This window comes from Chiloscyllium punctatum, chromosome 5, assembly GCF_047496795.1.
Source record: "Chiloscyllium punctatum isolate Juve2018m chromosome 5, sChiPun1.3, whole genome shotgun sequence".
In the NCBI taxonomy this organism is placed as follows: domain Eukaryota; kingdom Metazoa; phylum Chordata; class Chondrichthyes; order Orectolobiformes; family Hemiscylliidae; genus Chiloscyllium; species Chiloscyllium punctatum.
In genome coordinates, this window is record NC_092743.1 from 68,998,033 (window position 1) to 69,012,522 (window position 14,490).

The 14,490-nt window shown below is 39.6% G+C and overlaps 1 protein-coding gene across 3 annotated transcripts in view; it reads right to left on the reverse strand.

Annotated features, from left to right (window-relative positions):
* Positions 1–14,490, reverse strand: part of pcmtd1 (protein-L-isoaspartate (D-aspartate) O-methyltransferase domain containing 1) — an 83,735-nt gene that overhangs the window by 49,031 nt on the left and 20,214 nt on the right. For all 3 annotated transcript variants that reach the window (XM_072570509.1, XM_072570510.1, XM_072570511.1), the window contains one exon: positions 472–942. In XM_072570509.1, coding sequence (XP_072426610.1) covers positions 472–778 — 307 coding nt within the window. In that variant the 5' untranslated portion in view covers positions 779–942. The remainder of the gene's footprint in view (positions 1–471; positions 943–14,490) is intronic.

Here is a 14,490-nt window from a genome sequence, read left to right on the forward strand (position 1 = left end):
CTCCACACAGACAGACAGTTGCCCCAGGCTGGAATCGAACCAGTGAGGCAGCAGTGCTAACTACTGAGCCACTGTGCCACCAAAAGTGATTTTTCATTGATGCTTTAAATATAGGTGAGGGTCGCAACAAAACAGTGTTAAATACAAAAAAAAGAGTTAGACCATTGCATACCACTCTGACAACCACATCACCTCTATAGTTGGGCAGATGTGGGCTGAGATATAGACAGAACCTTTGATTATAGGCAAACAGAAGTCTTATGTGTTGATAATGCAGAATACAGAATGGACGTCTAGCCCACCAACATTTTCTAAAAATAAAAGACTAATAAAAAGGTTAACCTGAGTGATGGTGCATTAGATTTCATAATAAATCATTGCTTACCACCTTAATATTTCTGGACAACTTTCCACAATGACAATTTGGAAGTTAAATTTTAAAACAAACTGAAAAAGTTAAAATTGAATTACCTAAAATTAAGCCCACCATTGTACTCAAATATCCAGTGCCACTGCCAAGGTTCAGGAAAGACAATCCTGGTTGAAGTTTCAGTGCTTCCATAACTTCAGAGTAAATACAAGGTGCTGATAGGTGTATATTGCCATGCTTCCAAGCGAGGTCCTTGTAAGCATTGTCCCTATATCCCTCCAAATAATAATCTGCACGATCAATGGCCCTGAAGGCACGTTCTACTCTCTCAGTACGAATGTACTGAGCCTCTTTTAAGTTATCAATTAAATCATCATTGTCTTCACCAGCACTCACAGCTCCACCCATGACTCCACGTGTTGGGAAATCAGATCAGATCCACAAAATGTTAGAACATTGAGTTCGCTGGATAATGCGTAAGCGGCCGATGACAATAGTGTATCTCTTCACAAGCCTAGATATGAAGGCCTTAGGACATCACAGTGCTGCAACAGAATGCAATGTGTAGAAACCTGCAAAAGACAATTACAATTCATGCAATTTAACTCTGCAACTAAATACTTGCAAGTTACAACAGTTTGAATTGGGTTAAAACTTCTTACACAAGAACATATTTTTAGCATCCTCTCTTCTGTTCTACAAGATCCTTCTTTGAAATCGCTTCTCGCCTGTTGTGGACTAACATATATTGAACATGTGAAGGAAACAGCTAAACTGAGATTGAAGGAATAAGCAAGGGGAGCTTGAGGATTTAGTAGCAGGTAGTAATGCAAGTGTAGATCAGCAAATATGATACCTTAAAACACAAAAAAAAAAGGTCTTGGTGCAACATAAATGACAGACAGAGGTTTGACAGAGTCAAATTTTGAGATTTTGTGGGGCACCTGTGAGTGATTCAGATGTTATTGTTAAGGTAATGTAATGGTGGTTGAATAGGATAGCATCTTCCCAACATCCAGCTGCAGGAAAATGTTGCTTATCTAAAACAATGTTTAAAATCCAAATTGACAGCATATAAGCAGCTGGGGGGTTAAGAAAGCTGGTGGCAAGGTAAATGTCACTCTCGTTAGCACTCATGTAGAAGCTGATTCAAGACCTCCTTATAATGGCAAAAACGACAAAAACGACAGCTAAGCTTTAATTTCAAAGTTGCACAAACCAACTCAAGAAATTAATGGCACACATGTAAACTTTAATACCAAGTTGCATAGTCCATTTTCCTTTCAGCCTAATATAGAAAGAAAAACATTTTCTAACTGCTTTCACTTGCTTCCTAGGCTTGGTAACATCAATCTTTTAAAATTGATAAGATTATTTGAACCTCACCCTGAAAAATGTGCAAAGCATTGATTTCAATGAAAAAAAAGGAACACCTTCAAAATAATAACATTTATAAATTTAAAAATCAACAATGTAAATTTTATAACATAACAGTTTATGTGGATGATCGATCAGCTGAGAATATTGCATAAAGCTGGTCAGAACAAAACACTCTCGATGGATACATTCAAAAAATTCACTGCTATTCTGACATAACATTTGATACATGGAAGACTTTCAAATACAGGTTGAAGGTAGTGCAGGATAGGCATGCCCCTTTGTAAACAAAGGATAGGAAAGGCAAGACTCATGAACCGTGGATGACAGGAGAAATCGTGCAAGTAGCCAAGAGGAAAAGGGAAGCATACATCAGGTCCAGACAGCTAAGAACAAAAAGGAGTATCGGGAGAGTAGGACCAATCTTAAAAGAGGAATCAAGCAAGCTAACAGGGGTCATGAAATAACTTTAGCGAGTAGAACTAAGGACAATCCCAAGGCCTTTTATTCATATACAAGAAGCAAGAGAGTAACAAGTGAAAGGGTTGGTCCACTAAAGGATAAGGAAGGAAGGAAGGCTGTGTGTCGAACCTGAGAAAATGGGTGAGATTCTCAATGATTACTTTGAATCAGTGTTCACCAAGGAGAGGGACATGATGAATGTTGAGATTAGAGATAAAAGTTTGTTTACTCTGGATCACGTTGACATAAGGAGGGAAGAGGTGTTGGATCGGCTAAAGGATATTAAGGTGAACATATCCCCAGGACCGGATGGGATCTATCCCAGGTTGCTGAGGGAGGCGAGGGGGGAAGTAGCTCGGGCCCTGATAAATATCTTTGTAGCATCCTTAAACACAGGTGAAGTGCCAGAGGATTGGAGGGTTGCTCAAGTTGTCCCCCTGTACAAGGAGTGTAGTAGGGATATTCCAGGTAACTACAGACCAGTGAGCCTGACATCGGAGGTGGGAAAGCTGCTGGAGAAGGTACTGAGGGATAAAATCTATTTATATTTGGATAAGAATGGGCTTATCAGTGATAGGCAACATGGTTTTGTGCGGGGGTGATCGTGCCTTACCAACTTCATAGAATTCTTTGAGGAAGTGACCAAGTTGATAAGTAAAGGAAGGGCTGTAGGTGTCATATACATAGACTTTAGTAAGGCATTTGATGAGGTTCCCCATGGTAAACTAATGGAGAAAGTGAAGTCACATGGTGTGCAGGGTGTTCTAGCTAGGTGGATAAAGAACTGGTTGAGCAACAGGAGACAGAGAGTAATAATTGAAGAGAGAGTTTCCTGAAATGGAGAAAGGTGACCAGTGGTGTTCCACAGGGATCAGTGCTGGGGCCACTGTTGTTTGTAATATACATAAACGATCTGGAAGAAGGCATTGCTGGTATGATCAGTAACTTTGCAAATGATACAAAAGTTGGTGAAGTAGCAGAAAGCTACTTCAAAGAATACAGGAGAATATAGATAGACTGGAGAGTTGGGCAGAGAAGTGAAAGATGGAGTTCAATCCAGGCAAATGTGAGGAAGTTCTAATTTTAGAGCGAATTATAGTGTAAACAAAAGAGCCTTGGGAAAAGTTGATGAGCAGAGAGATCTGGGAGTTCAGGTCCATTGTACTGTGAAGGTGGCTGCACAGGTGGATAGTGTGGTCAAGGAGGCATATGGTATGCTTGCCTTCATCAGACGTATTGAGTACAAGAGCTGGTAGGTCATGTTAAAACTGTACAAGACTTAGGTTCAGCTCATTTAGAATACTGTATACAGTATATTACCAAAAGGATGTAGACGCTTTGGAGAGGATGTTGCCTGATATGGAAGGTGCTAGCTAGGAAGAGAAGTTGAGTAGGTTAGGATTGTTTTCATTTAAAAAAAAGGAGATTGAGGGAGGTCCTGATTGACATCTACAAAATCATGAAGGGTATAGACAGGATGGACAGAGATAAGATTTTTCCCAGGGTGAGGGATTCAATAACAAGAAGTCATGCATTCAAAGTGAGAGGTGAAAAGTTTAAGGGGGATACATGGATACGCGCAGAAGATACTTTACACAGAGAGTGGTAGGTGTCTGGAATTCGCTGCCAGCAGAGGTAGTAGTGGCAGGCACGGTAGATTAATTTAAGGTACGTCTGGACAGATACATGTGCAGCTGCACAGCAGAGCGATATAGATGTTTAGGAATTGGGCAATAGGTTCAGACAGTGGATTTGGATCGGCACAGGCTTCGAGGGTCGCAGGGCCTGTTCCTGGGCTGTAAATTTTGTTTTTGTTCTATTAAATTGCTTATATATTTGGATAAACAGACTAAAATTTCTCATTAAAACTAGCTTGCCTTTGCTGTATGCTTCTCTAATCTCAGCAATTCCATGTGCTACAACTTCAAAGTTACTATCAAAGAACCTATACACAACTCTCACTAGTTTTCGATCCTTTTCTGTTTATTGCTACTATTCAAAAAAAAATTCCTGGAATCCCTTTCCTATTATTAAACAATTTCATCTTTAATGAACTCATTCACTCCCTCTATTTTTTTTCTGCACGTCCAGTCGATAAATTTGGTTTTGAGTCCCGGCTGTCTTGCAGCAATGTTTTAGCGATAGCTAGCATGCCACACACTCCACGTTCATATGCAATTGCAATATATCCTTTGCTCCTAATGCTCAAGTGTTGTTGGAAACAATATTTATTTGGGAGAGAAACCTCAACTGTTTTTCAGTGTTAACATTTTACTCATTAATTCTGTGATGGTTTAATCACTGTACATCTGTTTATTTTTCCTTTACCTGCAGTGTTTAAAGTATAATTTCTGTTAATCTACCCTCATTCCTTCCATCTCCTTTTGAGTTATTATTAAAACCACCTGTTTCATACAAGCATCTCATCACACAACTTACACACTCAATCCTAGCCGCTCATTAGTGAACTCCCTATAACAACTGCATGAATTACACTTGATCTCCCACATCCTCACATTTGTACTGAATTGTGTGCCATGATTCACGTTCTAGCTGCCCCTCTAACATTTATTTTATCCCTACCCTCACAGGCATGTGTCGTGTACAGATTAGAAAGGACTTTTTTTCTGCAGATCCTCATTCTCAAATACAAGTTCCCCTTACTCAGCACAATATCTGTCACATGCACCCTGTTTTGGACCTGTGTTACTCTAAGAAGTCTATCTACAGTGAGGAACAAACTTACGGAAAGTTGTGCTGGTAATTTGCACTGCAGCTGAATGATTCAGCTAGAGAGATTCAAGACATAGACATATATCGCATGTGTTCACTGAATAGTCTAAAACTCAAGATATGCTGCATTCCATACTGCAACCTATTGTTGTTTTGTTTTGTTAAAACACATTCTCTCAGTTTTCTTCCTCCTCATTTTCTGACTTGAATAATTACATTTTGTAAGTGTAGCAAACAGTTAGAATCTACGTAGTACTGCGCAATTAGCGTTGGTGGCGGATTTAACTGAGCTTTCAAAGAGGGAGTTGGATTGACTCCTGAAGTTAAAGGGCCAGATTTTCACTGCAATAAATACTCTCAGGTGAAAACAGCAGACACCTAAAATAAATTGTAGTCCTGCCTCCAAACACACCATTTCTGAAGTTAACAGGGTGAGTTTGGGAATGATCTGGATTTCACATAAGTGGGTTGCTAAGACAATTGGCCATTTAAATAATGATCTATTTAAATCCCACTTGGTATCTCTACTGCATGGAATCCAGAGTGTGCAGAGCAGATCAGAGGTTTCAGACAATTTATTGAAGAGCAGACAGCACAAAGGAGGGGACCCTGTGTCAGGCAGTCAGAATCACAGAAGCAGGTGAGGAGAGGAACCATGGCAACAAGGCAATTGCCATCACAGAAGAGCTGGCAAAGGAAAGTAAATTCATATTTTCTCTATGGCTAACAAATAATTTTCAGAGTTATGAGACAGCAAATCAGCGGGAAAAGGTGTACAGCATGCAATGAGTGCGAAGTCATTGACATACCACATATCTCAGACAAACAAACAGACAACAGGAAGTGTCACCAGCTGCACAATTCTGAAATCCAGGTTTCAGAACTTGAGCAACAGATGGAACAGTCTACTGTGGTGGAATAGGTGACTACCAGACAGTCTCAGAACGTCAGGTAAGCATACAGCAGCTTCAAGTCTCTTGTGATTGCCAATCAGAATTCAGTTTTGGAAATTAAACAAAGGCGACGGTTCCTCAGGGAAGTGCAGCCAGAGACAAGTTCATGGCACCACAATCATCTCAGCTATACAAGGGGTAGACAGAAAAACAAAAACACAAAAGGTCAATAGTGAGAGGGTATTCAAAGTCGGGATATTAGACATGCGTTTTTACGGCATGAAACAGGACCCATGGATGGTGTGTCACATCCCTGATGCCTGGGAGGAGGATGTCAAGGAGCAGCTGCAGGACTTCCTTCTGAGGAAGAGAAAGAAAATTAATGGCATTAATAAGAGGATGAGGTCCTAAAAGCAGATTCGGGGAGTTAGAATGGAAATTAAAAGGCAGGACCACTAATGCAAGGATAACTCCAAATACGATGTGCTTTCGAGCAGAAGAACTGGAGGACTGATTGAATGAATGGCCTAAGAACGAGTGTCATATAGGAAGGCTATTCAGGCCCTTAAGTTGTACCACCGTTCAATGAGATCATGGGTGATCTGTGGCCATGTATCTATATCCCTCGATAACTTTGCTTCATAGAATTCATCTGTCTTAGATTTAAAATAAACAACAGATTGAGCATCAATTGCCATTTGTGGAAGAGAATTCCAAACCACTACCACTTCACTGGAAGAACCACAGTTACTAATTTCCAAAATTAATATCAAATAGCAAGCACAATAGAGACAAGCTCCAGTACTCCTTGCTTGGTTTTCTTAAGCTGTCTGCTGGTAACCCATTTCCTCTCTGCTGTACGTGTCTAAATTGTGGTACTTCTTATCCATGTAGTCCTTGGGCTCCCAATGCAGAACAAACACAAGAGGGAGTGCATCAAACTTTGAAGCATTGCAATTAATTCTGGGTAGGTGGGACATGTTTAATTTTAACAGGACTGGGATGGATGTCCTCCAGGAGGATTTGTTACTGCAGTTGGCACTTTAAACTAGCTTGACACCGAGATGGGAAACTATGGGATAATCAAAAGTGGAGGGGTGTAGAGTCAAGCTGGCAACAAGCAATAGAGAAATCGGCAAGGGAGATAGAAGGCGGGAAAAACAAAGCTAAGCATTGACCATATCTTGTATGTTAAATTATGTTAAAAAGACAACGTCAAAAAGGTACAAATGCAGGCAAAACATTTAGGATACAAGTGCCATTACTGGAACATGGCTATATGATGGCCACGAATGGGAACTGATTATTCAGAGAACAATACAGCCCTTTGGCCCTCCAGCCTGTGCTGACACATTTTACCCTTCCATATTAAAACGGTCTTCACTACCAGAATCCGTACTCTATTCTCTTCATATTCAGGTGCTTCCTGAAAGCTACTATTGTGTCTGTTTCCGCCACCTCCTCTGGTAGCATGTTCCAGGCACTCACCACCCTTTTTGAGAGACTTCCTTCTTCACACTTTGAATCTGTGTCCCCTGGTAACTAACCCTCCAGTTTGGGGAAAAGGCCTCATACTTTCCAATCCATCCATGCCTTTCACAATCTTATAAACTCCTAACAGGTCACCCTTCAACCTCCTGTGTTCTAGTGAAAACAAGCCCAGTCTACACAAACTTTCTTCATAGCTAAAATCCCCCATACCAAGCAACCTTCTCTGTACCCTCACTAAAGCATCCACATTCTTCTGGTACTATGGTGACCAGAACTGTACGAAATATTTCAAGTGTGGCCTAACTGAAGTTCTTATAAAGCTGCAGCATAAATTGCCTATCCTTATACTCAATGCCACTTCCAGTCAAGGCAAGCACGCCATAAACCTTTTTACAACCTTATCTACCTGTGCTGCCACCTTCAGTGATCTGTGGACCTGTATACCCGAATCCCACTGCACATCAATACTCCTAAGGGTTCGGCCATTTACCGTATAATTTGCACCTGTACTTGACCTTCCGAAGAAGTTCTCCTTAATTCTGTTTGCTAATGATTTTTCAGGACCCCTTTTAGCCTTTCTAATTCCTTGTTTAAGTTCCTTCCTACTTTGCTTATATACTTTAAGAGCTTCATCAGTTCCCATTCTCCTAGACTTTTTAAATATATGCTTCCTTTTACCTTCTGACCAAAGAAATAACATCCCTGGGTCATCCAAGGTTCATATAACTTGCCATACTTATCCTTCATTATCGCAGGTATATGTGCCACTTCTGAACTCCAATCCACCACTGTTTGAAATACTCCATGTCCGATGTGGATTTACCCTCAAACAGCCGCCTCCAATCAAAGTTCTCCAGTTTCTGCCTAATTTTTCTTCCCCCAATTTAACACCTTCATCCAAGGACTGCTATTATCCCTATCCATGAGTATCTTAAAACTCATGGTATTATGGTCACTACTCCCACAATGCTCCGCACTGAAACTTTACTCACCTGGCCAGGCTCATTTCCCAAAAACCAGTCCAGTTGAACCATTCAAAAAACTCTCCTGAATGGTCTTACTTCATGCTAGGAGCTTTGATGGGACAGAATTTGAGAGTCCCAGTCAATATATAGGAAGTTAAAATCACCCACCACAACAGCTCTGTTGTTTTTACATCTTTCCAAAATCTGTCTAAATATTCTCTCCTATATCTCCCGGTGGCTGTTGCAAGTCATGTAGTGTACCCTCAGCATTGTAATTTCGCTTTTCCTATTCCAGAGTTATTTCTGTGGAAGAAATCTTTCTTCCACAGGTTCCAACTTCCTATACATACAGAAATACTTCTCTCGGGTTACATTTAGTATGTGACACTTATAAATGTGACGCTGAGGAATTAAACAACAGTATTGTTACAGGCCAGTCAATCTAACCTCAGTGATGCAGATACTATTGGAAGCAAATCGAAGGGACAGAATTAGTCTGCAATAGAGAGGCTGGGATTAGTTAGAAATTCAGTCAGCATGGTTTTGTTAAGGGGCGGTCTTTTCTGACCAATTTGATTAAATTTTTCGAACAAGTGACCAGGTATGTCCAAGAGGGGAATGCTTTGATATAGTCTACTTGGACTTCAAGGCTTTTGATAAAATCCCAAGACTGAAAGCAAAGAGTCTATAGAATCCAAGAAAAATTGGCAAATTGGATCCACAATTGGCTTCGTGGCAGGAAACAGAGGGTGATGGTTACAGTGTGCTTTTAAACTAGAAGTCAGTGTCCAATGAAGTGCCACAGGGTTAGTTTTGGGGCCCTTGTTATTTGTGGTTTATATAAATGTCTTAGCCTTAAATGTAGAAATGTTGATCAGCAAACTCCTTGATATAAAAATTGATTCGGTAAGTAGTGAAGATTAATCTTAAGACTACAAAAGGCTACAGATAGTTGGATCGATGGACTGACGAGCAGCAAATGGAATTCAATCTAGATAAATGTGAGGTGATGTATTTGGTAAGGACAAACAAGGCAAGGAAACACAGTGAATGGTAGGACCCTCAGAAGCACTGAGGATCTGAAGGACCTTGATGCACATGTACACTGACAGCAGATCCTTAAGGTAGCAGAATAGGTAGATAAAGTGGTCAAGGCAGCATACAGTACACTTACTGTTGAGGCACAGAGTTTAAAAGCAAGGAGATTAAGATGGAACCACATAAAATGCCGGTTAGGCCACAGCTAAGAGTGTTGTGTGCAATTCTGGAATCCACGTTATAAAAAGGGATCTGATAGTACTGGAGAGGGTGAACACAAAATTTACCGGATGTTGCTTGGGCTGGAGAGTTTCAGTTATGAAAGAAGATTGGACAGATTGAGGCTATTTTCCTCCATGCAGAGGAGAGTGAGAGGGGACCTGACAGATGCATAAAATTGAAGGGCATAGATAGGGTAGACAGGAAAAAACTTGAAGGGATCAATGATCGGGGGCATTTAAAGGTAAGGGGTAGAATGTTCGAGCACAGAGGAGAAAAACTTTTTCACTTATAGGGTGGTGGGAATCTGGAACTCTCTACCCATAAGGGTGGTATAGTCAGAAACACTTTAATATTAAAGTGGTATTCAGATGTACACTTGCAATGCCAACGCATACAATGGGCCACCTGCTGGAAAATGGGAATACAATAGTTGACTGGCATGGATGCAGTGGGCTGGAGGATCTTATTTCTGTGCTGTAGATCTCCAGGATTCTTTGATTTTTGTAATCTCTCCTCCTACTTCTTTAACTGTACAGTCTTGAATTTATCGGTGATCATCTAATTCTGGTCTTTTAAGCATCTCTGATTTTAACAGTTTGGTGGCTATGCCTTCAGCTGACTCTGGAATTTTCTCCCTAAACATTTCAAACTCCCGCTCCTTTGGACATCCCTGAAAACCTAACAGTTTGGCCAAGCTTTTGGACGCTGTCATAGGAATGTAGGACTTGGGAGCAGAATCCAGCTTTTCAGGCCTGTTCCATCCTTCAATAAGATTATGGCTGATCTGGTTGTGGTCTCATCTCCACTTTTCTGTCTGTACTTCAGAACCCTCAACTATCTTGTCAAGAACAGGTCCACTGGAAATAAGAGGTCATAACAAAATTGAATTTCATATGAATTGAAATATAATTAAAGAATTATAAAAACAAATTTGTTGCCGATCAGTATGCAATAAGTAGCAGATTTCCATTAGCAACTTGGAGGTAGTAAGGACTGCAGATGTTGAAAGTCAGAATCAATAAAATTGCAATGTTTACGAAAAGCAATATTAACTAGGGCGAAAGGCGTAAATTCTGCTTTAGATTGCTGATTCTGGTTTCTTGAACAATGCTCCAACACTTACTTTAAGTTGGTCATGATGTGGCTTTCTTAATGATTCAAATTAACTACTGCCAATTTAACTGTACTTGTCTTTTTGACCGCATCTCTTATTTTAACATTCAAATTTTCATGACTCGTTTTCTTGTAAAGTGTTTTTGCAATGTAACAGGTTGATATGCAATGACTTTCACTACCAAAAATTTTAATCAATCATTAAACATACGTCAATTATTTTTTTTCTTTTTGTATATTTCTCATCAATTGAGAGATTCCATTAGTACCAACAGCATTCTTCATTTAGGTAGCCATTCTTCGTACATGTAACTTGATACTAAGCTTTGATCAGCAATGTTTTGTGCTTGGATTTCTAGTCTGTACTAATATTTGTATATTTCTATACTACATCAGGGTATTTGCTTCCTGTTGACAACACCAATAATAAAAAGTTAGAGAATATGCCTACTCTAGTGAATTTATTTGATCTTTATCCCAGGAATGCTTAGGTTAAGTATGGTACTTGATGAAAATCAACAATTTCAACCAGACTTGGAATTTTAGAATTTAAGGGTTTGGACAGTTCACTGCAATCATTAAGATAGCTTTATCCAGTTAGAGTTCACAGACATTATAGAAAGGTCTTTATTATTCTTCCCCACACAAGGATCAGTGTCAACTGATTATTGACTGGCCACTAAGTTGGAGGTGGTGCAAGGGCATGTGGCAGGACTCACAGCAAATAATATATTACACAACAAATAATGCTAATTTACAGTTTGCTTAAAAAAAAATTGTGCAAATAACTTGTCATTGAAGTTGCAACACTTTCTCATAAAAGCCCTGGTGATTTTCGCTACCAAAATATACTGAAAGAAGGCTTATTATGTCAGTTGTGTGTAAAATCAATTCCTGTCACTTTCATAATAATATGGTGCTTGGAAATGATTGATGGAGGTCATTAATCATCTCTGTTTTGGCCAGGAATCTGGTATGGCCTCAATGACCTTACCTTTTTCACTCGAAGCCCCACAAGCATGGAGGCAGTTCTCAGGACTTTTAAAAGTGCCTAGCACTTAAACTTGCTTGGGCAGATTTACAGTATGTAAACCTCTAGAGGGCAGTCCAGTTTCATTTGATTCATGGCATTAAAAGATAGACATTTAAAAGTGTATAGGTGTCAATAGGATTTTGAAATAATGTGACATTTATATCTCTTGCACAATTACATTTTCTGTTAGTGTGCGCATGTCTGACTAACTAGGTAACTTCTAAGAATTATTCATTAATTCCTTAATGGATCGTGCTGATAGAGTCATAGAGATGTACAGCACAGAAACAGACCCTTCAGTTCAACTCATCCAGATATCACCAAGCAGATATCTTAAATTAATCTAGTCCCATTTACCAGCACTTCACCCGCATCCCTCGATACCTTTCCTATTCATATACTTATTCAGACGCCTTTTAAATGTTATAATTGTACCAGCCTGCACCACTTCCTCTGGCAGTTCATTCCATACACGCCCAGCCTTCTGCTTGAAAACGTTGCCCCTTTGGTCACTTTTAAATCTTTCCCTCTCACCTTAAACCTACACCTCTAATTCTGGACTCCCTCACCCTGGGAAAATCCTTGTCTATTTACCTTATCCATGGCCCTAAATGAGTTTATAAACTTCTATAAAAAAAGGTCACCCCTGTCTCTGACACTCCAGTGAAAAAAAAAAGCACCAGCTGATTCAGTCTTTCCATATAGCTAAAACCCTCCAACCTTGGCAACACCCTTGTAAATGTTTTCTGAACCCTTTCAAGTTTCACAACATCCTCGCACACAGTAAATCAAAAGTGGCCTGACCAATGTCCTATACAGCTGCAACATAACCTCCTAACTCCTGCGCTCAGTGCTCTGACCAGTAAAATACAGCATACCAAATGCATTCTTCACTATCCTAACTGTCTGCAACTCCACTTTCAAGGAGCTATGAACCTGCACTCCAAGATGTGTTGGCCACAAGTGTATTTTGCCCATGGGAAAATAAAATCGCCTCTTAGGTTGGAACCGGTTTTGGGAAAAGCAAATGGAAAAAACAATAAATTCAGTGCTGGTCTACACTGAGGTCTCATACAGTGAAATTTGAAGTTTGCTTGCCTCCCTGATCTATTTAGCCATTTAGTCTCTGAAGTCATGCTGGTGAATTTGTGTTGCGTTCTCTCTTACCCAGTATGTCCAATACTGAATGCTGATAACTGTACATAAGATTGCTGGCAGGAGAATTAAAGTTGGAGTTGGGCAGTGCATTTAAAATAAAAATATCATCTGACTGAACTAGCGCAGGCTTTGCAAATCCAAATTGGAACAGATAATTTGATTTAGATCAGGTTAGATTAGATTCCCTACAGTGTGAAAACAGGCCCTTGGGCCCAGCCAGCCCACACCGACCCTCCGAAAAGTAACCCACCCAGACAATTGCCAATCCATCTAACCTGCACATCCTTGGACTGTGGGAGGAAACCCACGCAGACACGGGGAGAATGTGCAAACTCCACACAGTCACCCAAGACTGGAATCAAACCTGGGACCCTGGTGCTGTGAGGCAGCAGTGCTAACCACTGAGCCATCGTGCCATTTGAATGGGCTGTTGCAGATAGTTGGCCTAAAATTGTGAAGTATTTTTGAAATTTTTAATTTTTATCCCATGATGTACTTCAACTCCATGAGCCCATAAATTGTATACTGTCCTTTCACATATCATCCTATTATATGCCTTCCACTAAGTACAAATGGTTTGTCCTTTTATTTACAGTATTAGTTTATCCTTTAAAAACACTCTACATCTGTTTGAGCCTGATTTCCCTCTTGCAAAACATAGGATTAGACAAAGTGCAAAGTTACTAAGATTTTTCTTTGATAAGACTTCTTTAAAGGAGTTTCTAGCATTTTCCCATCAACTGAGGGTAGGTTAACTGACCTGTACGCCCTCATTTTATCCACTGTTACTTGAGAAATGAAGAGGGTTATATTTGCTAACTTCCTACTCTGATGAAACCATTCTAGAATATGGGGAATGCTGAAAAGTCACAAGTAGCATATCAATTTCCTCTGCAACAACCTTTTTTTTAAGAAATACTGAGGATGAAAGCTGTCATGGGGAACTGAGTCTCTAACTTCTCCAGTACCTTTTTTCTCCCCTCTACGAATTACCTTAATTTCCTCATTCACATTAGTTCCTTGTTTATGCCCTCTTTCTGCTCTGTAATTTGTTTATGAAGGCAAGTACAAAATATTTATTCAATGTTTCTGCCAGTTCCTCATTTCTGTGATTTCTCCTGCATCTGTTTCAGGGACTTTAGCTGTTCTCATCTTTAAATGTATGTACAAGTTATTTTTATAGCCCATTACCTGGATAGATTACACTCACTCTGTATTTTTCCAATTCTTATCAACACTTTGGGTTTTCTTTGGCCTCAAACATTCCTAATCCTCATGTACCATTTTATTTTTTGCTCCATCTTTTGTTCTTTTTTTAAAAATGTCATAATATCTTTAACTTTCTTAGGCACAGATAGCTTTTTTTTGTTAAATTTTTGTATTTTAATAAATTTAAATTTGAAAATTTTGAATCGCTTCTTTAAATGCTTCCCACTGATCAGCTCCATGCATTTTGGTCTATTTCCTCAACCAAACTTGCCTGACTGTGTTGCTTTCAAACTTCATATGAAATTCAATTGTGTAATCTGTTACTATGAGATTACTGATTACCTAGTCTTGCTGTGCAATACTAGATCTGAAATACCTTTTATCTCTGGTCAACTTGACAGAATTTCCCCCAGGGAAAAGTCACAG